We start from the raw sequence: 19811 nt of genomic DNA, 5'->3' as shown, positions 1-19811 counted from the left end.
GGAGAGAGACCCATGGAACATCACCAGACACTTAATTGGACATTGACGGCATACCCCTGTATCAGAAGAACTTTGAGGGTCTCCCCTGATACATACTGAAAAGGGGTTTGCAAGGATTCAAAAAGGACATATGAACGACCATCTGAAACCCTCCAGAGAAACTAAGTATTCTTTCATCGTTTTCCCTTTCATTTGAACTGTCGTGATTATTTATATTGTTATTATTATTATTCTGTAGATTTATAGTAATTTTCATTAGACTTGTATGCACTGCTTTTTACCTCTTATTAAAGATTATAAAATCTAAGTGGCCAAGTCTTCCATATTCTAAGCTGCTGAACAACGTACCTTGCCTTTGAAGAGACGTTACCAGGTAGTTAGTTAAATTGCATTTAGGAATTGTAGCTGGGGGTGATTGACTGCGGTTGGTCAGTAAGTGATATCCGGTTCATCCACTGATCTGTGCGATAGTGAATGACCTGGATAGTCGGCTCGTGGACCGGGAACCCACGTGGTGGCAGTTACCAAAGTGTAGTGGGGGGTGTTAGCCGAATGGTAATACCCCGGTCACGTGAGGTCTCTGTGTGTGCGCAGACTCCGTCACAGACCACTACGTCACAGCTGTGGGATCCGGAGCGATCGGATCCATAGTTCGTGACAGGGTTCAGGTCAGGAGAGTTGGCAGGCCAATTGAGCCTAGTAATACCATGGTCAGTAAACCATTTACCAGTGGTTTTGGCACTGTGAGCAGGTGCCAGGTCGTGCTGAAAAATGAAATCTTCATCTCCATAAAGCTTTTCAGCAGATGGAAGCATGAAGTGCTCCAAAATCTCCTGATAGCTAGCTGCATTGACCCTGCCCTTGATAAAACACAGTGGACCAACACCAGCAGCTGACATGGCACCCCAGACCATCACTGACTGTGGGTACTTGACATTGGACTTCAGGCATTTTGGCATTTCCCTCTCCCCAGTCTTCCTCCAGACTCTGGCACCTTGATTTCCGAATGACATGCAAAATTTGCTTTCATCCGAAAAAAGTACTTTGGACCACTGAGCAACAGTCCAGTGCTGCTTCTCTGTAGCCCAGGTCAGGCGCTTCTGCCGCTGTTTCTGGGGAATGCTGCACCTGTAGCCCATTTCTTGCACACGCCTGTACACGGTGGCTCTGGATGTTTCTACTCCAGACTCAGTCCACTGCTTCCGCAGGTCCCCCAAGGTCTGGAATTGGTCCTTCTCCACAATCTTCCTCAGGGTCCGGTCACCTCTTCTCGTTGTGCAGCGTTTTCTGCCACACTTTTTCCTTCCCACAGACTTCCCACTGAGGTGCCTTGATACAGCACTCTGGGAACAGCCTATTCGTTCAGAAATTTCTGTGTCTTACCCTCTTGCTTGAGGGTGTCAATGATGGCCTTTTGGACAGCAGTCAGGTCGGCAGTCTTACCCATGATTGCGGTTTTGAGTAATGAACCAGGCTGGGAGTTTTTAAAAGCCTCAGGAATCTTTTGCAGGTGTTTAGAGTTAATTAGTTGATTCAGATGATTAGGTTAATAGCTCGTTTAGAGAACCTTTTCATGATCTGCAAATTTTTTGAGATAGGAATTCTGTGTTTTCATGAGCTGTATGCCAAAATCATCAATATTAAAACAATAAAAGGCTTGAATTACTTCAGTTGTGTGTAATGAATCTAAAATATATGAAAGTCTAATGTTTATCAGTACATTACAAAAAATAATAAACTTTATCACAATATGCTAATTTTTTTTAGAAGGACCTGTATCAGTAAGTTGATCATTGTACTGTTTCCAGTATATTTGTAGAAGTTAGAGTATAGGAACCAACCCCTGTAGGATATGCTCACATGGAGTTTTTTGCTGCCGATTTTGACACTTTTTCTGCCTGCCACTGATCTCAGTGGGAGCCAGTAATATATATTTTTTTAAAGGGCTTCTGTCACCCCACTAAAGTGATATTTTTTTTTTGGGCTAGTGAAATTAGTTATATTGCGATATATGACAATATAATTGTGTTACTTACTTTGATCCAGCAGTTTCTGCAAAAAACGAAGTTTTATAATATGTAAATTCGGTCTCTACCAGCAAGTAGGGCGGCTACTTGCTGGTAGCTGCTGCAGAAATCCGCCCCCTCGTCGTGTTGATTGACAGGGCCAGCCGGGATCTCCTCCTCCGGCCAGCCCTGTCGGAATTTCAAAAATCGCGCGCCTGTGTTGATTCGGCGCAGGCGCTCTGAGATGAGGAGGCTCGTCTCCTCAGCACTCCCTCAGTGCGCCTGCGCCGATGACGTCTTCTATTTCGGTGATGTCATCGGCGCAGGCGCACTGAGGGAGTGCTGAGGAGAGGAGCCTCCTCATCTCAGAGCGCCTGCGCCGAATCAACACAGGCGCGCGATTTTTGAAATTCCGACAGGGCTGGCCGGAGGAGGAGATCCCGGCTGGCCCTGTCAATCAACACGACGAGGGGGCAGATTTCTGCAGCAGCTACCAGCAAGTAGCCGCCCTACTTGCTGGTAGAGACCGAATTTACATATTATAAAACTTCGTTTTTTGCAGAAACTGCTGGATCAAAGTAAGTAACACAATTATATTGTCATATATCGCAATATAACTAATTTCACTAGCCCAAAAAAAAAAAAATCACTTTAGTGTGGTGACAGAAGCCCTTTAACCACTTCAGCCCCGCTAGCTGAAACCCCCTTCATGACCAGAGCACTTTTTACACTTCGGCACTACACTCCTTTCACCGTTTATCGCTCGGTCATGCAACTTACCACCCAAATGAATTTTACCTCCTTTTCTTCTCACTAATGAGCTTTCATTTGGTGGTATTTTATTGCTGCTGACATTTTTACTTTTTTTGTTATTAATCAAAATGTAACGATTTTTTTTGCAAAAAAATGACATTTTTCACTTTCAGCTGTAAAATTTTGGCAAAAAAAACCCGACATCCATATATAAATTTTTCACCAAATTTATTAGTTCTACATGTCTTTGATAAAAAAAAAATGTTTGGGCAAAAAAAAAATGGTTTGGGTACAAGTTATAGCGTTTACAAACTATGGTACAAAAATGTGAATTTCCGCTTTTTGAAACAGCTCTGACTTTCTGAGCACCTGTCATGTTTCCTGAGGTTCTACAATGCCCAACAGTAGAAAAACCCCACAAATGACCCCATTTCGGAAAGTAGACACCCTAAGGTATTCGCTGATGGGCATAGTGAGTTCATAGAACTTTTTATTTTTTGTCACAAGTTAGCGGAAAATGATGATGATTTATTTTTTATTTTTTTCTTACAAAGTCTCATATTCCACTAACTTGCGACAAAAAATAAAAAATTCTAGGAACTCACCATGCCCCTCACAGAATACCTTGGGGTGTCTTCTTTCCAAAATGGGGTCACTTGTGGGGTAGTTATACTGCCCTGGCAATTTAGGGGCCCAAATGTGTGAGAAGAACTTTGCAATCAAAATGTGTAAAAAATGACCGGTGAAATCCGAAAGGTGCACTTTGGAATATGTGCCCCTTTGCCCACCTTGGCAGCAAAAAAGTGTCACACATCTGGTATCGCCGTACTCAGGAGAAGTTGGGGAATGTGTTTTGGGGTGTCATTTTACATATACCCATGCTGGGTGAGAGAAATATCTTGGCAAAAGACAACTTTTCCCAACATCTTTATACAAAGTTGGCATTTGACCAAGATATTTTTCTCACCCAGCATGGGTATATGTAAAATGACACCCCAAAACACATTCCCCAACTTCTCCTGAGTACGGCGATACCAGATGTGTCGCACTTTTTTGCTGCCAAGGTGGGCAAAGGGGCACATATTCCAAAGTGCACCTTTCGGGTTTCGCAGGCCATTTTTTACACATTTTGAGTGCAAGGTACTTCTCACACATTTGGGCCCCTAAATTGCCAGGGCAGTATAACTACGCCACAAGTGACCCCATTTTGGAAAGAAGACACCCCAAGGTATTCCGTGAGGGGCACTGCGAGTTCCGAGATTTTTTTTTTTTTTGTCACAAGTTAGCGGAAAATGATGATTTTTTTTTTTTCTCTTTTTTCCTTACAAAGTCTCATATTCCACTAACTTGCGACAAAAAATAAAAAATTCTAGGAACTCGCCATGCCCCTCACGGAATACCTTGGGGTGTCTTCTTTCCAAAATGGGGTCACTTGTGGCGTAGTTATACTGCCCTGGCAATTTAGGGGCCCATATGTGTGAGAAGTACTTTGCAATCAAAATGTGTAAAAAATGGCCTGCAAAATCCGAAAGGTGCACTTTGGAATATGTGCCCCTTTGCCCACCTTGGCATCAAAAAAGTGTCACACATCTGGTATCACCGTACTCAGAAGAAGTTGGGGAATGTGTTTTGGGGTGCCATTTTACATATACCCATGCTGGGTGAGAGAAATATCTTGGCAAAAGACAACTTTTCCCATTTTTTTTATACAAAGTTGGCATTTGACCAAGATATTTATCTCACCCAGCATGGGTATATGTAAAATGACACCCCAAAACACATTCCCCAACTTCTTCTGAGTACGGCGATACCAGATGTGTCACACTTTTTTGCAGCCTAGATGTGCAAAGGTGCCCAAATTCCTTTTAGGAGGGCATTTTTAGACATTTGGATCCCAGACTTCTTCTCACGCTTTAGGGCCCCTAAAAAGCCAGGGCAGTATAAATACCCCACATGTGACCCCACTTTGGAAATAAGACACCCCAAGGTATCCAATGAGGGGCCTGGCAAGTTCATAGAATTTTTTTTTTTTTCGCATAAGTTAGCGGAAATTGATTTTTTTTTGTTTTTTCTCACAAAGTCTAACTTTCCGCTAACTTAGGACAAAAATTTAAATCTTTCATGGACTCAATATGCCCCTCAGCAAATACCTTGGGGTGTCTTCTTTCCAAAATGGGGTCAGTTGTGGGGTGTTTGTACTGCCCTGGCATTTGAGGGTCTCCGCAATCATTACATGTATGGCCAGCATTAGGAGTTTCTGCTATTCTCCTTATATTGAGCATACAGGTAATGAGATTTTTTTTTCCGTTCAGCCTCTGGGCTGAAAGAAAAAAATGAACGGCACAGATTTCTTCATTCGCATCGATCAATGTGGATGAAAAAATCTCTGCCAAAAAAAAAAAATGGAGGGGAAAGGCGTCTGCCAGGACATAGGAGCTCCGCCCTACATCCATACCCACTTAGCTCGTATGCCCTGGCAAACCAGATTTCTCCATTCGCATCAATCGATGTGGATGAATAAATCATTGCCGGGATTTTTATTTTTTTATATATATGTATATACACACAAAGTGTTTGCCAAAGCATAGGAACGCCGCCTCCTCCTCAGCTCGTATGCCTCGGCAAACGTATCTGTCACTGCAGAGGAGAAAATCCCGTCTTGCAGCGCCGCATACACCGACAGCAGCGCAATGCTTCTGTCAGAATGCACATCGTTGCTGCAGCTAGTAGATCGGTTGGTCCACCTGGAAGGTAAAAAAAGAAAAAAAAAAAAAAGAAAAACCAGGCCACAACGCAATAATTTTATTAACTTTGGAACAGAACATGTAACTTTAACTTTTTGAACTAAACATTAACGTGTTTGCTTACTGGTGTTTTTTTTTTTTTTTTTTACCTTTATAGAACAAACCTCTCCTTCCCCATGGGTCAATGTGCAAAGCGCAAATCGCCCAAAGATGTGGCGAAGTGCGTTATGCACTTTGTCCCATGTGAAAGGAGACGTTTGCAGCAGCTGTGATGTGAATGGGCCCTAATAGCCCTGTGTGCCTATCCTGGTGAGATGATCCCTATGCTAGGTGTACCTGTGTGGTACTTTCGGAAACACTCCCCTAAGCATAGGGCAGGGTGGTCAGGACAGTCAGGACAGAAATAGCGGGTGTCACGCCTTATTCCACTCCTGCTACAGACACGACATCTTTTTCGGGGTGACGGGTGGGTTGAGGTACCAGCAACGACATTGGGGAAATGTCGCTCGTGTAGACGGCTAACTACACTGGTGGATGGGGCCACGGAACCTCCTGGATACAGGAGGTTCTCGATGATCTCTTCCTGAAATTTGAGGAAGGATCCAGTTCTCCCAGCCTTACTGTAGAGAACAAAACTATTGTACAGAGCCAATTGAATTAAATATACAGACACCTTCTTATACCAGCGTCTGGTTCTGCGGGAAACTAAATACGGAGACAACATCTGGTCATTGAAGTCCACCCCTCCCATGTGAAGGTTATAGTCGTGGACTGAGAGGGGCTTTTCAATGACACGGGTTGCTCGCTCAATTAGTATTGTCGTGTCTGCGTGAATGGAGGAGAGCATGTAAACGTCACGCTTGTCTCTCCATTTCACCGCGAGCAGTTCTTCGTTACACAGTGCGGCCCTCTGCCCCCTTGCAAGACAGGGTGCTAACGAGCCGTTGGGGGAAGCCCGCGCGACTAGTTCGCGCGGTGCCACAGCAGCCAATCCGTTCTAGAAACAAATGCCTAAAGAGGGCCACACTTGTGTAAAATTGTCCACATAAAGATGGTACCCCTTGCCGAATAAGGGTGACACCAAGTCCCAAACTGTCTTCCCACTGCTCCCCAGGTAGTCAGGGCAACCGACCGGCTCCAGGGTCTGATCTTTTCCCTCATAGACACGAAATTTGTGTGTATAGCCTGTGGCCCTTTCACAGAGCTTATACAATTTGACCCCATACCGGGCGCGCTTGCTTGGGATGTATTGTTTGAAGCCAAGGCGCCCGGTAAAATGTATAAGGGACTCGTCTACGCAGATGTTTTGCTCTGGGGTATAAATATCTGCAAATTTCAGGTTGAAATGGTCTATGAGGGGCCGAATTTTGTGGAGCCGGTCAAAAGCAGGGTGGCCTCTGGGACGGGAGGTGCTGTTAGCACTAAAGTGCAGGAAACGCAGGATGGTCTCAAATCGTGTCCTGGACATAGCAGCAGAGAACATGGGCATGTGATGAATCGGGTTCGTGGACCAATATGACCGCAATTCATGCTTTTTTGTCAGGCCCATGTTGAGGAGGAGGCCCAGAAAAGTTTTAATTTCGGAAACTTGGACTGGTTTCCACCGGAAAGGCTGGGCATAAAAGCTTCCCGGGTTAGCGGTTATAAATTGTGTGGCATACCAGTTTGTCTCTGCCACAACTAAGTCTAAGAGCTCCGCAGTCAAGAACAGCTCAAAAAATCCCAGGGCCGAACCGATCTGAGCTGTCTCAACCCGAACTCCAGACTGGGCGGTGAAAGGGGGAACTACAGGTGCGGCTGAAGTTGGGGACTGCCAATCAGGGTTTGCCAGCACCTCTGGGATTCTAGGGGCTCTACGGGCACGTCTTTGCGGTGGCTGCGACGGGGTCACTACTTGCACGTGCCACCGTACCAGCTTCAACTGCCCTTCTGGTGCTCGCTACTTCACCATGTTCTACGGCAGTGCTGGTACTAGGTCCAGGAAGGGCTGGGCTGCTGGCGTATGCCTCACCACGTAATCCGACAGCACCAGCCCCACTCTGCTGCTCTTGAAGCGGATCCTGCGCAACCTGCGGTCTAGCGACACGGGGCCGGGTACGCCTGCTGCTATCAGGGACCTCAGCCTCCTCGTCCGAACTTTTGGTCAGAGAGCCACTGCTTTCTACAGGTTCGTTTTCTGACCCGCTGGATTCATAAGATGAGGGTTCCCACTCCTCATCCGACTGGGTCAGAAGCCTGTAGGCCTCTTCAGAGGAATACCCCCTGTTAGACATGTGGGCAACTAAATTTAGGGGTATTCCCTGAGACTACCCAAGAAAAAAAAAGCAAGCCTGTCTTACAAATGGGAGGCTAGCGAAGTACCGGAGGCTGCTGCGGTTGATAAAAAATATCAAAACTGATTTTTTTATCGCCGCAGTGCGTGTAAAGTGAATGTGCAGCGATCAAAAAAAAATATTTTTTTTGGTCACTGCGGTGGGGCGGGCGTGGGCGAACGCACGTGTGGGCGACCGATCAGGCCTGATCGGGCAAACACTGCGTTTTGGGTGGAGGGAGAACTAAAGTGACACTAGTACTATTATAGATCTGACCGTGATCAGTTTTGATCACTTCCAGATACTATAAAAGTACAAATGCTGATTAGCGATACGCTAATCAGCGAATAACGGACTGCGGTGCGGTGGGCTGGGCGCTAACCGATCCCTAAACTACCTAACCAAGGGGCCTAAACTATACTGAAACCTAACGGTCAATACCAGTGAAAAAAAAAAGTGACAGTTTGCACTGATCACTTTTTTCCTTTCACTAGTGATTGATAGGGGCGATCAAAGGGGTGATCAAAGGGTTAATTGGGGTGATCTGGGGGCTAAGTATGTGGTGTAGTGGGTACTCACAGTGATGTGTGCTCCTCTCTGCTGGAACCAACCGACCAAAAGAAGGAGCAGAGGAGCACAGGCAGCCATATAACCCCATCATATTTACTAATATGTGGGGTTAAATGGCTGCTGATTGGATTTTTTAAAAATCAGCAACCTGCCAGCCAATGATCGTGGCCGGCAGGCTGCTGACGAAATACTCTGCTGCGAAATGCCGGCCCGCGATGCGCATGCGCGGGCCGGCTGTGACGTAATCTCGCGTCTCGCGAGATGACGTGCCGATGCGTCCAGGAGGAACAAATCAACCACCTCCCGGACGCATCGGTGCGTTAGGCGGTCGGGAGGTGGTTAAATAGCGTTGATTTTATCAGCAAGATAATAATGCATCCTGCTTTACTGTGTAATCTATTTACCTTAATCATGGGATAACCCCTTTAATACAATTCATGTACATCATCCCATCAAATTCACAAAAGACACAGTGAACTAGCACTAGAAAAAAATAAAAATGAACAAACCTGTTGGAGCCACGCAAGTCCTTAAATTCAATGTTTAGAAAAGGCAGAAAGATGACTTTACAGAAAGGACATGTGGTGTTTAGATTCGAGTCGTCAGCAGTCCATCCTGCCATGATCTCTTCATCAAAAACTAAGGCCTTACAGCCCTGGCACTGCGAGCAACTAGACATCAGGACCTGCAACGACACAATGTAATCCTTCACAACAGAAACCTAAAAATACACTTTTCATTGAATAATCCCCATGTTTAATGGTAATTAGGGTACTGCTTCCTCCAAAGCAGTCACCTAGTTTAGAAAACCCATCTTCATATACCTTGTTCGAGAAGTCTTACTAAATAGATGGGGATCCATTCAGTGAAGGGCTAATAAAATGAGCGCCTCTCACTCTTGGAGGACCTGCCCTGCGTTACTCAGCCCATTGATTGGAATTTATCCTGTTGTAGCCCTAAAGAAAGTGAACATATACTGCCAGGTTTCCTCACAGATTACAAATGATCCCAGGGGGTCCCAGCAGGAGGGCACTATCTGAGCAGCTTATAGTGAGGGGATCCTTCATCAAATAGTATGGTAATTGCCCAAAGCAGCTCCCTCTTTAAATAACTGCTGTGCAACTGCTTGTGTGCAAAATGGCACACAGAAATTGTGGACAGCTATAAAAAAATAATATTGATTACAAAACTTTTTGTTGGCAAATCTGTCTAGAATTTACAAAAAAAAAAATATATCTTTTAAGGTGTGTACATTTCCACTCCCTCTTTCTTGTGTGCTGTATAATTTTTATTTTCATTTTTTTAAAGCCCCTTCTAACGGTTATTACTGTACAGCTTAACAGTGAAACAACGCCATACCGGTGATGTTAATGTAACAGAAGGCAAAAGGGCCGCTCACTTACCTCCATTGCACAGTTCTGAAAGATACTTGATAAGCTGGTATTTTGAGATGACCCATGTTCTGACTTCTCCGACTCCAAACCTCGTATCCCTCTACCTAGTGCAGGTTCACCTTCAAATGCAACAATGATTATTGATGTCATGTCTTGACAAAGCTTTATCAACATAGACAATTTTAAGACACTTCAACAGAGAGAAGGCACATAGCACTTAACACAGAACTTTCATATAATCTGTCTAAGTGCTTGCGCAGTAAGGCTCTGGCCAGCCTTCAGTGTTCCAGTAAGCTAATTTACACATCTCAGGAATCAAACAGAAATACATAATCAGGGTATCGTTTTTGTCAGCATGATCAACCATACCATGCTGTATGCCTGGTTTATTAGGGTTGATCATGCTGACATATGCCCTTTAAAGATCTTGATATAAGCAGCTTTTTACATGAATGTACTGATGTAAATCATGAAACACTATATATCCTCAAGCTCAACGTCACCTCCTCCCTAAATAAAGACATTACAGATATGAAGTACTTAAACAACAGTAGTAATAGGAATAAAACGCCCATACTATTGGTGCAGCTCTGTTTGCTTGTGCCGCCACTGCTGCTGCTGCCCAGGCTGGTGCTGCTCTGATTCAAGCTGCTTGAAGAAAGTCTTTGGAAGCCTGTCTTGGAAGCAAAGTTGTCGCCTATCTCTTGTTCTTCAATATTCAAAGGAAACGGATATTCATCTTTATTAACTTCTTCCTACATTAGGTAATAGGGAAGGGTAAGTAGCAGAGCAGACCCTATTATGTTGTAGTCACATTTATGTGGTCTAATCACATATAACCTGAAATAATATCAATACTAATATTGAAAATAACATCTTACTAGATATCCTACTAGCATTTCAATACATGTAAGGCTGAGTTCACATGACCGTTTAGCTTTCCATTCTTCTGACCCATCAGAAGAGAGAAAAATAAATAAAATAGGATCCTGTGGAAAAAAAACGCATCCTGTTGCATCAGTTGTCATCCATTTGTGCCATTTCCGCCTGAGATCCGTTTTTTTAGACGAAAAAAAAAAATCCTGCATGCAGTACTTTTTTTTTCCCCCAGTCTAAAAAAAAATGGATCTCAGGATCAGTTTTTTTTTCAGCCTAAATGCTTTTCTATCTTTTTTTTTTTTTTTTCATACCAAGTGTTCTGAGAAAGGCTTCGTTCAATTGTGTGTCAGAGGCTAGGTTTGGCGCAACTGTCGCAGATGCCATCAAAAATACAGAATAAAACAGCACAAATTTTTACAGTAAAATGAAAAACTAGATTTTTGTATGACTTACCAGTAAAATCTCTTTCTCGCTCTTCCTTGGGGGACACAGGAAACCCTGGGTATAGCTCAGCTCCCTAGGAGGTGTGACACTAAGTGAAAACTGCTAAGCCCCTCCTCCAGCAGCTATACCCTCAGCTTGGAGAGAGAGAGACTACCAGTTGCATGCCCAAGTAGTGAAAACAAAGGCAAGGACAAACCATGTAAAACCAAACAAGTCAACTACCCGACAGGGACAACTAAACCGTAACGGTAAACCAAAACAATGGGTGGGTGCTGTGTCCCCCAAGGAAGAGCAAGAAAGAGATTTTACTGGTAAGTCATACAAAAACTTGTTTTCTCGCCCAATTCCTTGGGGGACACAGGAAACCCTGGGACGTTCAAAAGCAGTCCAAGAGGGGAGGGACTACAGCCCAAGATGAAAACCACCGGAGGCATCAAGAAACCGCCGCCCAAAGCAGCATCCGCCGATGCATAAGTGTTCACCCTGTAGAACTTGGTAAAAGTGTGCAAGGAAGACCAGGTGGCCGCCTTACACAATTGTTCAGCCGAAGCTCGATGCCTCTGAGCCCAAGAGGCACCGACCGCTCTGGTAGAATGAGCGGTAATACCAAAGGGCGTTTCCTTGCCCTTGACGCAGTAAGCTTCAGCAATAGCCATCTTGATGAAGCGGGCAATAACCACCCTGGACGCCGCCAACCCCTTGCGCGGACCCTCCGGAACCACAAAGAGAGAGTCCGTGCGCCGAAAGGATCCGGTGACTTCCAGGTAAATCCTCAGGGCCCTAACAACATCCAGGCGGTGAAGCTCCCGTTCTCGAGGATGAGAAGGGAACGGACAAAGGGAAGGGAGGACTATGTCCTCATTGAGGTGAAGAGCGGATACCACCTTCGAAAGGAAGTCAGGAACCGGATGGAGAACCGCCTTATCCTGGTGGAAGACCAAAAGGGGTTCCGTACAAGAAAGCGCCGCCAACTCAGACACCTGCCGAAGGGACGTGATGGCCACAAGGAAAAAGACCTTGCAGGACAAAAGGCGAAGAGAAAGCTTCCGCAAGGGCTCGAAGGGGGGAGACTGGAGAGCCGCAAGCACAACATTAAGGTCCCAAGGTGGAATGGGAGAGCGATACGGGGGAACAGAGTAAGCGACTCCCTGGAGAAAAGTCTTGACAGGACCGAGAGGAGCCAGAGGATGCTGGAAGAGGATGGAAAGCGGCGAGATCTGACCCTTCAACGTACTGAGACCCAGACCCAGGTCCAGACCAGACTGCAAGAAGGACAAGACCGTGGGGAGGGAAAAACGAAGAGGATGAACATCCAGGGCCTCACAAAAACCCAGGTAGGCCCGCCAGGTTCGGTAATAAATCCTGGACGAGGCCGGTTTTCGCGCACGGATCATGGTACAAACTACATTTGCAGAAAACCCCCGCCATGTTAAAAATGCAGTCTCAATAGCCATGCCGTTAAACGTAGCGACCCTAAATGCTGGTGGAAGATCGGCCCTTGAGAGAAGAGGTCTTCTCTTAGAGGCAGCGGCCAAGGCGCGTCTGCCAGAATCAGTATCAGGTCGGCGAGGCCAATCCGGGGCTATCAGAATCGCAGGCGTGCCCTCCGCTGCGATTTTTCTGAGAACCTGTGGCAGAAGAGGGAGGGGCGGAAAAATGTATAGGAGGGAGAACTCCGTCCATGGAAGAACGAGCGCGTCGGCGCCGTACGCCCTCTGGTCCTTGGACCTGGCCAGGAAGGTGGGGAGTTTGTGATTGAATCTGGAGGCCATGAGATCCACGTCCGGACAACCCCAACGGAGGCAAATGGACTCGAACACGTCAGGGTGCAGAGACCACTCGCCCGGGTTGATCGTCATCCGGCTGAGGAAGTCCGCCGCCCAGTTGTCCACCCCCAGAATGTAAATGGCTAAATGGCTGACAGGGCCGGATCATGACTTTCCGCCCAGTGGAGGATTTGAGACACCTCCCGCATGGCCGCTGCGCTGCGAGTGCCCCCTTGATGATTTATATACGCCACAGGCGTGGCGTTGTCCAACTGGACACGAACGGGATGGCCCCGAAGTAGGGAAGTCCAATGCCGGAGCGATAGGAGAATCGCCCTCAGTTCTAGAATGTTTATCGGTAGTTTGGACTCCGACAGAGACCAAGTGCCCTGGACGGACCGGGGAGGAAACACCCCCAACCCTGCAGACTGGCATCGGTGGTAACCACCAACCAGGTCATTGTCAGAAAGGATTTTCCCTGGAGGGGGGTCTGCAACCACCAGAGCAGGGAGGACCGAACATGGGGGGGGGGAGGGCCGATCCAGTCTCCAGACTTGTCCCAGGCAGACAGAATGGCCTTCTGAAAGGCGCGGGAGTGATACTGCGCGAAGGGGATCGCTTCTAAACAGGACACCATCTGTCCTAATACCCGCATGCTGAACCGGAAGGACGGACGGCGGTGGAGAAGCAGGTTCCGAACCGAATGATGAAGGAGCAGGCGCTTTGCCGGCGGGAGCCGAACCTCCACCGCTTCTGTATCCAGAAGCGTCCCCAGAAAGACAAGCTGCCTGGATGGGACAAGTGAGGACTTGGGAAGGTTCATTATCCAACCGAACCGCTCTAAGGTTTGCAGCGTGAGGTTCACGCTGGTGGACATCAGTGAAAAGGAGGGCGCCTTGATGAGCAGATCGTCCAAGTATGGGAGTAGAAAAACGCCCCTGGAGCGGAGCAAGGCCAGGACAGGGGCAAGGACCTTGGTGAACACACGAGGAGCCGTCGCCAGGCCGAAGGGGAGGGCGACAAATTGGTAATGGTCGTTCCCCACCGCAAAGCGCAGGAAACACTGGTGACAATGAGCAATCGGAACGTGGAGGTAAGCGTCCTGGATGTCAATAGAGGACAGGAACTCCCCCTTTTCCAGAGAGGCCATCACTGATCTGAGGGACTCCATCCGGAACCGCTGAAAACGGAGGAAACAGTTTAACCGCTTGAGATCCAATATGGGTTCTACCGAACCTTCCTTTTTGAGAACCACAAAAAAGTTTGAATAGAACCCCCTGAATCGGTCCTTTATAGGAACCGGAGCGATTACTCCTTTGTCCAGAAGGGTGCGAATGGCAGCGAAGAAGTCGGCCGCACCCTGGGGATCCCCGGGGACACGGGAGCGAAAGAAGCAAACTGGGGGCAGGGACGCAAATTAGATTGTACCCGAAAGATACAACTTTGAGGGCCCAGGCGTCGGAGACGTGCGTCTGCCAGATGTCCCTGAACAGGAGAAGTCGTCCCCCCACCCGAGTGGGTGGGGGCGCACCTTCAGGCGGGGTTCTGCTTGGCCGAGGGAGGGCTAGCAGGCTGGGACTTACGCCAGGAGGGCTGGGTCCGAAAAAAAGGCTTCTTACGCCTATCCTGGGTAGAATTAGAAGACGCGGATCGAGGGGTGGAAGCCCTGCAGGAGGACCTAAAGCGAGAGAAACCAGGACGGCCTCGAGTGGCGCTCTTGATCCTGGATTGGGGAAGATGGGTACTTCTCCCCCCGTGGATTCGGATATGATTTCATCCAGGCGGGTCCTGAATAAGCGAGAGCCCGCGAAGGGAAGGCCAGTAAGTGACCGTTTGGAAGTGGTATCCGCCGTCCAAACCTTTAGCCAAAGTTCTCTTATAGCCGAAACGGCCAGGGCAGATGAACGGGCCATGAGGGCACCCGCATCAAGGGAGGCCTCACAAATGAATTTTCCTACCTGAACAATGAGTTGGGCTAAGGCACGGAGGTCCTGAATGGAGACGTCTGACTCAAGTTCTTGATCCAGCTGAGAACCCCATTCCGAAACAGCTTTTCCGGCCCAGGCGGAAGCAAAGACTGGCCTGAGGGCGGAACCGGAGGCGGCAAAAATGCCCTTAGTAATGGATTCCATGCGCCGGTCCTCAGCGGTTTGAAGAGAGGAGCCGTCCGCCACAGGAATGGCCGTGCTTTTAGACACAGGAGGGTCAACCTTAGGCGGCGACGCCCAAGTGGAAATGCAATCCGCCGGGAAGGGATAACAGATATCCAACTTCTTAGGGGTAGTAAAACGTGCATCAGGGCGAGACCAGGCCTTAGAGACTACCGACGAGAAGTCGGCATGGAGGGGAAATACTGCGGACGCCTGCTTGGGGCGGAAAAACGACACACCGGCCTTGTCAGAGCTGGGAGGATCATCGTGAATTTTAAAGGTGTAACGAATTTTGGTAATAAGATGGCCTACAGCAGAGGCCAGCTTGGACGGTAAGGCCGAGTCCATATCCCAATCCGAATCCACTAATTCTCCCTCTGAGGGCATGTCCTGTGAGGAGGAGGGGCCCGACTGGGACCGTACCCTTGGGGGTGACAGGGAAGCATCCGAAGATGACACGCACTCCACCCTGGACCGCTTCTGGGGGTGCCGGGCCCTGGAGGCGTCGCTGGGAGCGAGGGACTCAGACGGGTCGTTAGGGGTAGCGGACCCGGAGGGTACAGCAGGGGGCGTATCCGACTGCGTGGTAGGCAGTGCATCCGCAAGGCGGCTCACAACATTAGTGAGGCTGTCCACGGCCTGGGAAAGGGATCTAGCCCATTCAGGAGGACCCAAGAGGCCAGGGGGTGGCACAGCAAGTGGCGGACCCTGTATTGGGACCTGGCATGCAGGGCAATGCGTGTCTGATTGCCCCCGTGGAAAAGGTGCCTTACAGGCGGGTACAGGCGTGGTACCAGGGTCCAGAGGCCCCTGAGGGATCGGACATGTTGGCTAGAAGGTATGGAAAAGCCATCCAGGCTAGGGTCTGCTGCACTAGGAAGGGTTAACAGTCCTACCGCGGTCTCAGAGCTGGAGCAGACAGCAGGTTGCAGGCACCGGAGCAGAACAGGAGCCCAACAACGATCCGTCCTCAGAGTCAGGAGCTGCAGCAGAGCTTGCTAGGCACGTAGGGTGAACGGGAGGCAGGACAAGAGAGAGCGGGAAACGCAATTTAAATATGTACGATCCGGATAGAGGTAAGGGCGCCGGAGGAAGTAATTCAGTACGCCCCCCTGTAGTGAAGTGGGGGTAAACGGCAGCGGCGCAAGAACCGACCTCACCGCACAAGCGCGTCGCCGCGATCTCTGAGCGGCTGACGCGCTGCCGGCCGGAATATAAGGGGTGCCTGTTCTGAGTGCCGCGCATATCGGGCCGCCGCAGCTGTCCCTGCGGTGAAGAGTCCGATTATTCCCCCGGTCCCCCATACATATCTTCCCCCCACACGGAGTGGGGCCGTCTAGAGCGCCAAAACACTCTGTGTCCAGCTTCTTAGGGGAGGGGGGCTTGTCAGGGATGCAGACCTTGGGGGCAATGCAGGAGGATGGGGAACGAAGGGAGGGGGAGGGAGAATGAGAGGGAGAGAGAGGAGAAAGGTGGTGGGGAGCAGGAGCAGGGCTGGAACAGCCACTCTCACCATCCTGAAGTCTTCACCCTCTGTCCATTCCAGCAGGGTCGCCCCTTCAGCCACTGGCACCGAAGTGGCAGGAAGCTGGAGAGGGGCTTGGCGTGTGGGCGACCCTTGCGCTGGCGGGATGCAGGGGAGCTGGGCTGCCCTGGTCCTCCTTTTCTTCAGTGGGGGAGGCAGCAGTGTGGATAGCCGGCACTGGCGCAGCTCGACCCCAGGAGAAACAGAGAGGTCCAGGCGTCTCTGTTGTCCCTGTGAGAACAGAAAAATTAAATAAAATAGAAAAAACTAAAAGAAAACATAGCTCTGCAGAGCAGAGAGTGTCTTGCCTCCTTGACACTAAGCAAAAAACTGGTAGTCTCTCTCTCCAGGCTGAGGGTATAGCTGCTGGAGGAGGGGCTTAACAGTTTTCACTTAGTGTCACGCCTCCTAGGGAGCTGAGCTATACCCAGGGTTTCCTGTGTCCCCCAAGGAATTGGGCGAGAAAGATCCCATTATAGTCAAGAGCTGTTTGTTTCAGTCATTTGATGGAAATGCTGTTTTGTTATTTTCATGGTTCTGGAACTAGAAACAAGCCTAATACATCAGAAGACAGAGATATTTAGTTTAAAGGGGTTTTCTGGGTCTTTCTACCTGTGTGTTGCCTACTTAGTAGGGCCGATGCATAGACAGCGCGCAGGTAGCAGGACCGAGGTATACAATACAGGAGTGTGGATGCCCCTCAAACATCTGCCTAGTGGAAGTGGAAGCTGCCGATATTGATGGCATATCCTGCAGACAATCTATGTCCTGAACCCAGAAGACCCATTTATTCCACCAATTAAATAACTAAGCTACAGGCTTACAATATGTGGCACAGAAACACACGATTTCTAGGGTATGCATCTTTTTCCCCCAGTAAAAATGCATTCATGTTTTTCTTTTTTGTTTAATTGGTATGGCAACTGCTCCAATGCTTCCAAAATGATAGTGGGACCTTAAAGTGTTAAATGCCAACTGTAGGAAAGCTTCACATCTGTATAAAGTCATAATGGATCAATTGTACAGTTGGAAAAACTGATATTTCGTGGTGGTTTATACATTTTCAGCCATGTAGACAAAGTTTTATCAATCATTTTAACAGGTAAGCAAACACACTGAAGTCAAATCCATTAAAATTAAAGGGGTATTCCAGGGTGTTACAAGTTATCCCCTACCTACAGGATGGGGAATACTGCTGGGACCCCACTGATCACGAGAATAGGGACCTCCTCTCAGGTGGTTCCAGAACTCTTGAACTCCTATAGAGATGAATGGAGCAGCAATGTGCTTTTCAAACCTGCCGCTCCATTCATTTTTGTGGGGCTCTGAGGTAAACGGAGTCCTTATTCTTATAATCGGTAAAGGTCCTAATGGTAGGACCACACCCATCTAATAGTTATCCTGTGGATAACTTGTAACAACCGGAATTCTCTTTTAATCAGTTCACTTTCAGGAGACTCTTATTATAAAGTGAAAGATTAAGATCATATTACCCTCTGAATCCATCATCAGAATGCAGGCTACTGTTTATATTGTTGAAAATAGCTGAATGTATGCCGCCCTTTTTATTTGTCTGTAAAGCTGTATTTCATATAAATGCAGCGGTCTCCTCCATTAGCGATCAGCAGATTGTCGGAAAGGAACGCTTCCCTCTCGACAATCTGCTGGTACATCGTCCCATGTAAAGGGACCTTTAGACGACTATGATAAGATTTTAAATACACCAATCACCTCATCATCAGAGTAGTTGTATGCAGATGCCACTGCCCCCCACATCTTGCTGGCTACATTGGCTGCTTGCTTCATACTAGACTTGAGCACATCCATTTTGGGCCCGGTTAAAAGGTTGTCAAACTTAAGTCCAGGAAGGGAGTTCACCACTGAACCCAGTGAACCGTGCTGAGTGTTGCGGACAAGTGCAGTTAGTGAGACAGACCGCTCCTTTTGGTTTTTTAGGTGGTGTTTTGGAGTTGCAGTAAATGTTTTGGACCTGGATACTGAGTTTTTCTGATTTTCACCCTGCACATCGGAAGGGGGTGTGGAGTCAGCAGGCAAGCTAGATCTCCTTTCAGTTGTGCCTTGGATAGGACTCGCATTTTCCTTAGCAGGATCTTTGCTTCTAAGTTCCATACTAGAGGATTTATTCCCAAGGGGACTTTTCAAATTCATATAGCTTTCAATTTCATCAGCGAGGTTACGTGCTACAACAGGGGAAATGATCTTCTCCTCGGCAGGGTAAGAAATGTCTTCCACAGATGCTGAAGCCAGCAGTGATAATGGATCAAGCCCTTTCTCTACTCCTTCTCTTTCTACTGCTTTGGGAAGGCCATAAGAACTGTTTCTTTTGTTTGGTTCATCTGTGTCCTTCACAGAAGAAGTCAGGTTTTGGTTCTCGGTGTTATTTGTACACTCTGATGATTCCGATGTTGTTTCTTCCTTAACAGTAGCTAAGGGGTCAAACATTTCCCGACCCAAGACATTCTCTGGAGTCTCTGTGGCTTGGCATCCTGAATCAGCTTTCTGACTAGGAGCTGGGCTGTCAATGCCATCAAAACTAAATTCCTTGCCAGTCTGTGGATGGGGGGGTGTCTTTGATAATGCTGCAGTTAGTATCTTGGCATCGGCTCCCATCTTCATTGCAATCTCATTAGTAGACATTTCAAGACTACCTTTCTTTAGCATCATGCCTGCACGACTGTCTGTACTAAAGCTGCAGCTCCTCTCAGCGAACATCTTTTGTCTCTTCTGGGCTTTATCTCCAGACTTCTTAGCCTGAGCATCACTGACAAACACAGAGTCATCTCCAGAATCCTGAACTGTGGGCGGTGGAATGTGTACACTCCCTGCAACAAGGGAAAATGGATTAGGTAGGTCAAAACATATACCTGCAGCCAAATGTGCACAAATAATCAGGTTGGCTATGCAACTATGTGAATACAGTATTTTAATTTGATTAAACTTGTAATCAATATATTATAGACTTTGCACTACACAATGTAGTTCATTTAGTTCCAAGTTGTAATAGATGATTGTTATAACCGCGGTCCGTTACCGCCATCTCACTATTCCCAGAGGCAATCCCCTACTATATCTTCAGCAGTCTGGGGCCATCGGCATCTTGCAACTCCCTCCTGGTGGTCCTAGCCAACAGAGCAGCGCTGCTCTTGCTCTATCCACTCCACTTCTTCTCCAGGTCCAGCACCACCCCTAACAACACCCAGGTAGTTTATAGCTCCTCCCACCAGCTAGTTACATAGACACTCGCCTA

The 19811-nt window shown here is 47.8% G+C and overlaps 1 protein-coding gene across 3 annotated transcripts in view; it reads right to left on the bottom strand.

Annotated features, from left to right (window-relative positions):
- DENND4C (DENN domain containing 4C) overlaps positions 1-19811 on the bottom strand; it is a 130254-nt gene that overhangs the window by 24538 nt on the left and 85905 nt on the right. For all 3 annotated transcript variants that reach the window (XM_044271636.1, XM_044271644.1, XM_044271653.1), the window contains 4 exons: positions 18275-19386; positions 10357-10534; positions 9789-9898; positions 8895-9070 (listed from right to left, as the gene is read on the bottom strand). In XM_044271636.1, coding sequence (XP_044127571.1) covers positions 8895-9070; positions 9789-9898; positions 10357-10534; positions 18275-19386 — 1576 coding nt within the window. The remainder of the gene's footprint in view (positions 1-8894; positions 9071-9788; positions 9899-10356; positions 10535-18274; positions 19387-19811) is intronic.

The sequence above is a fragment of the Bufo gargarizans genome, chromosome 1 (assembly GCF_014858855.1).
Source record: "Bufo gargarizans isolate SCDJY-AF-19 chromosome 1, ASM1485885v1, whole genome shotgun sequence".
In the NCBI taxonomy this organism is placed as follows: Eukaryota; Metazoa; Chordata; class Amphibia; order Anura; family Bufonidae; genus Bufo; species Bufo gargarizans.
This window is presented reverse-complemented; position numbering and strand designations above follow the sequence as displayed.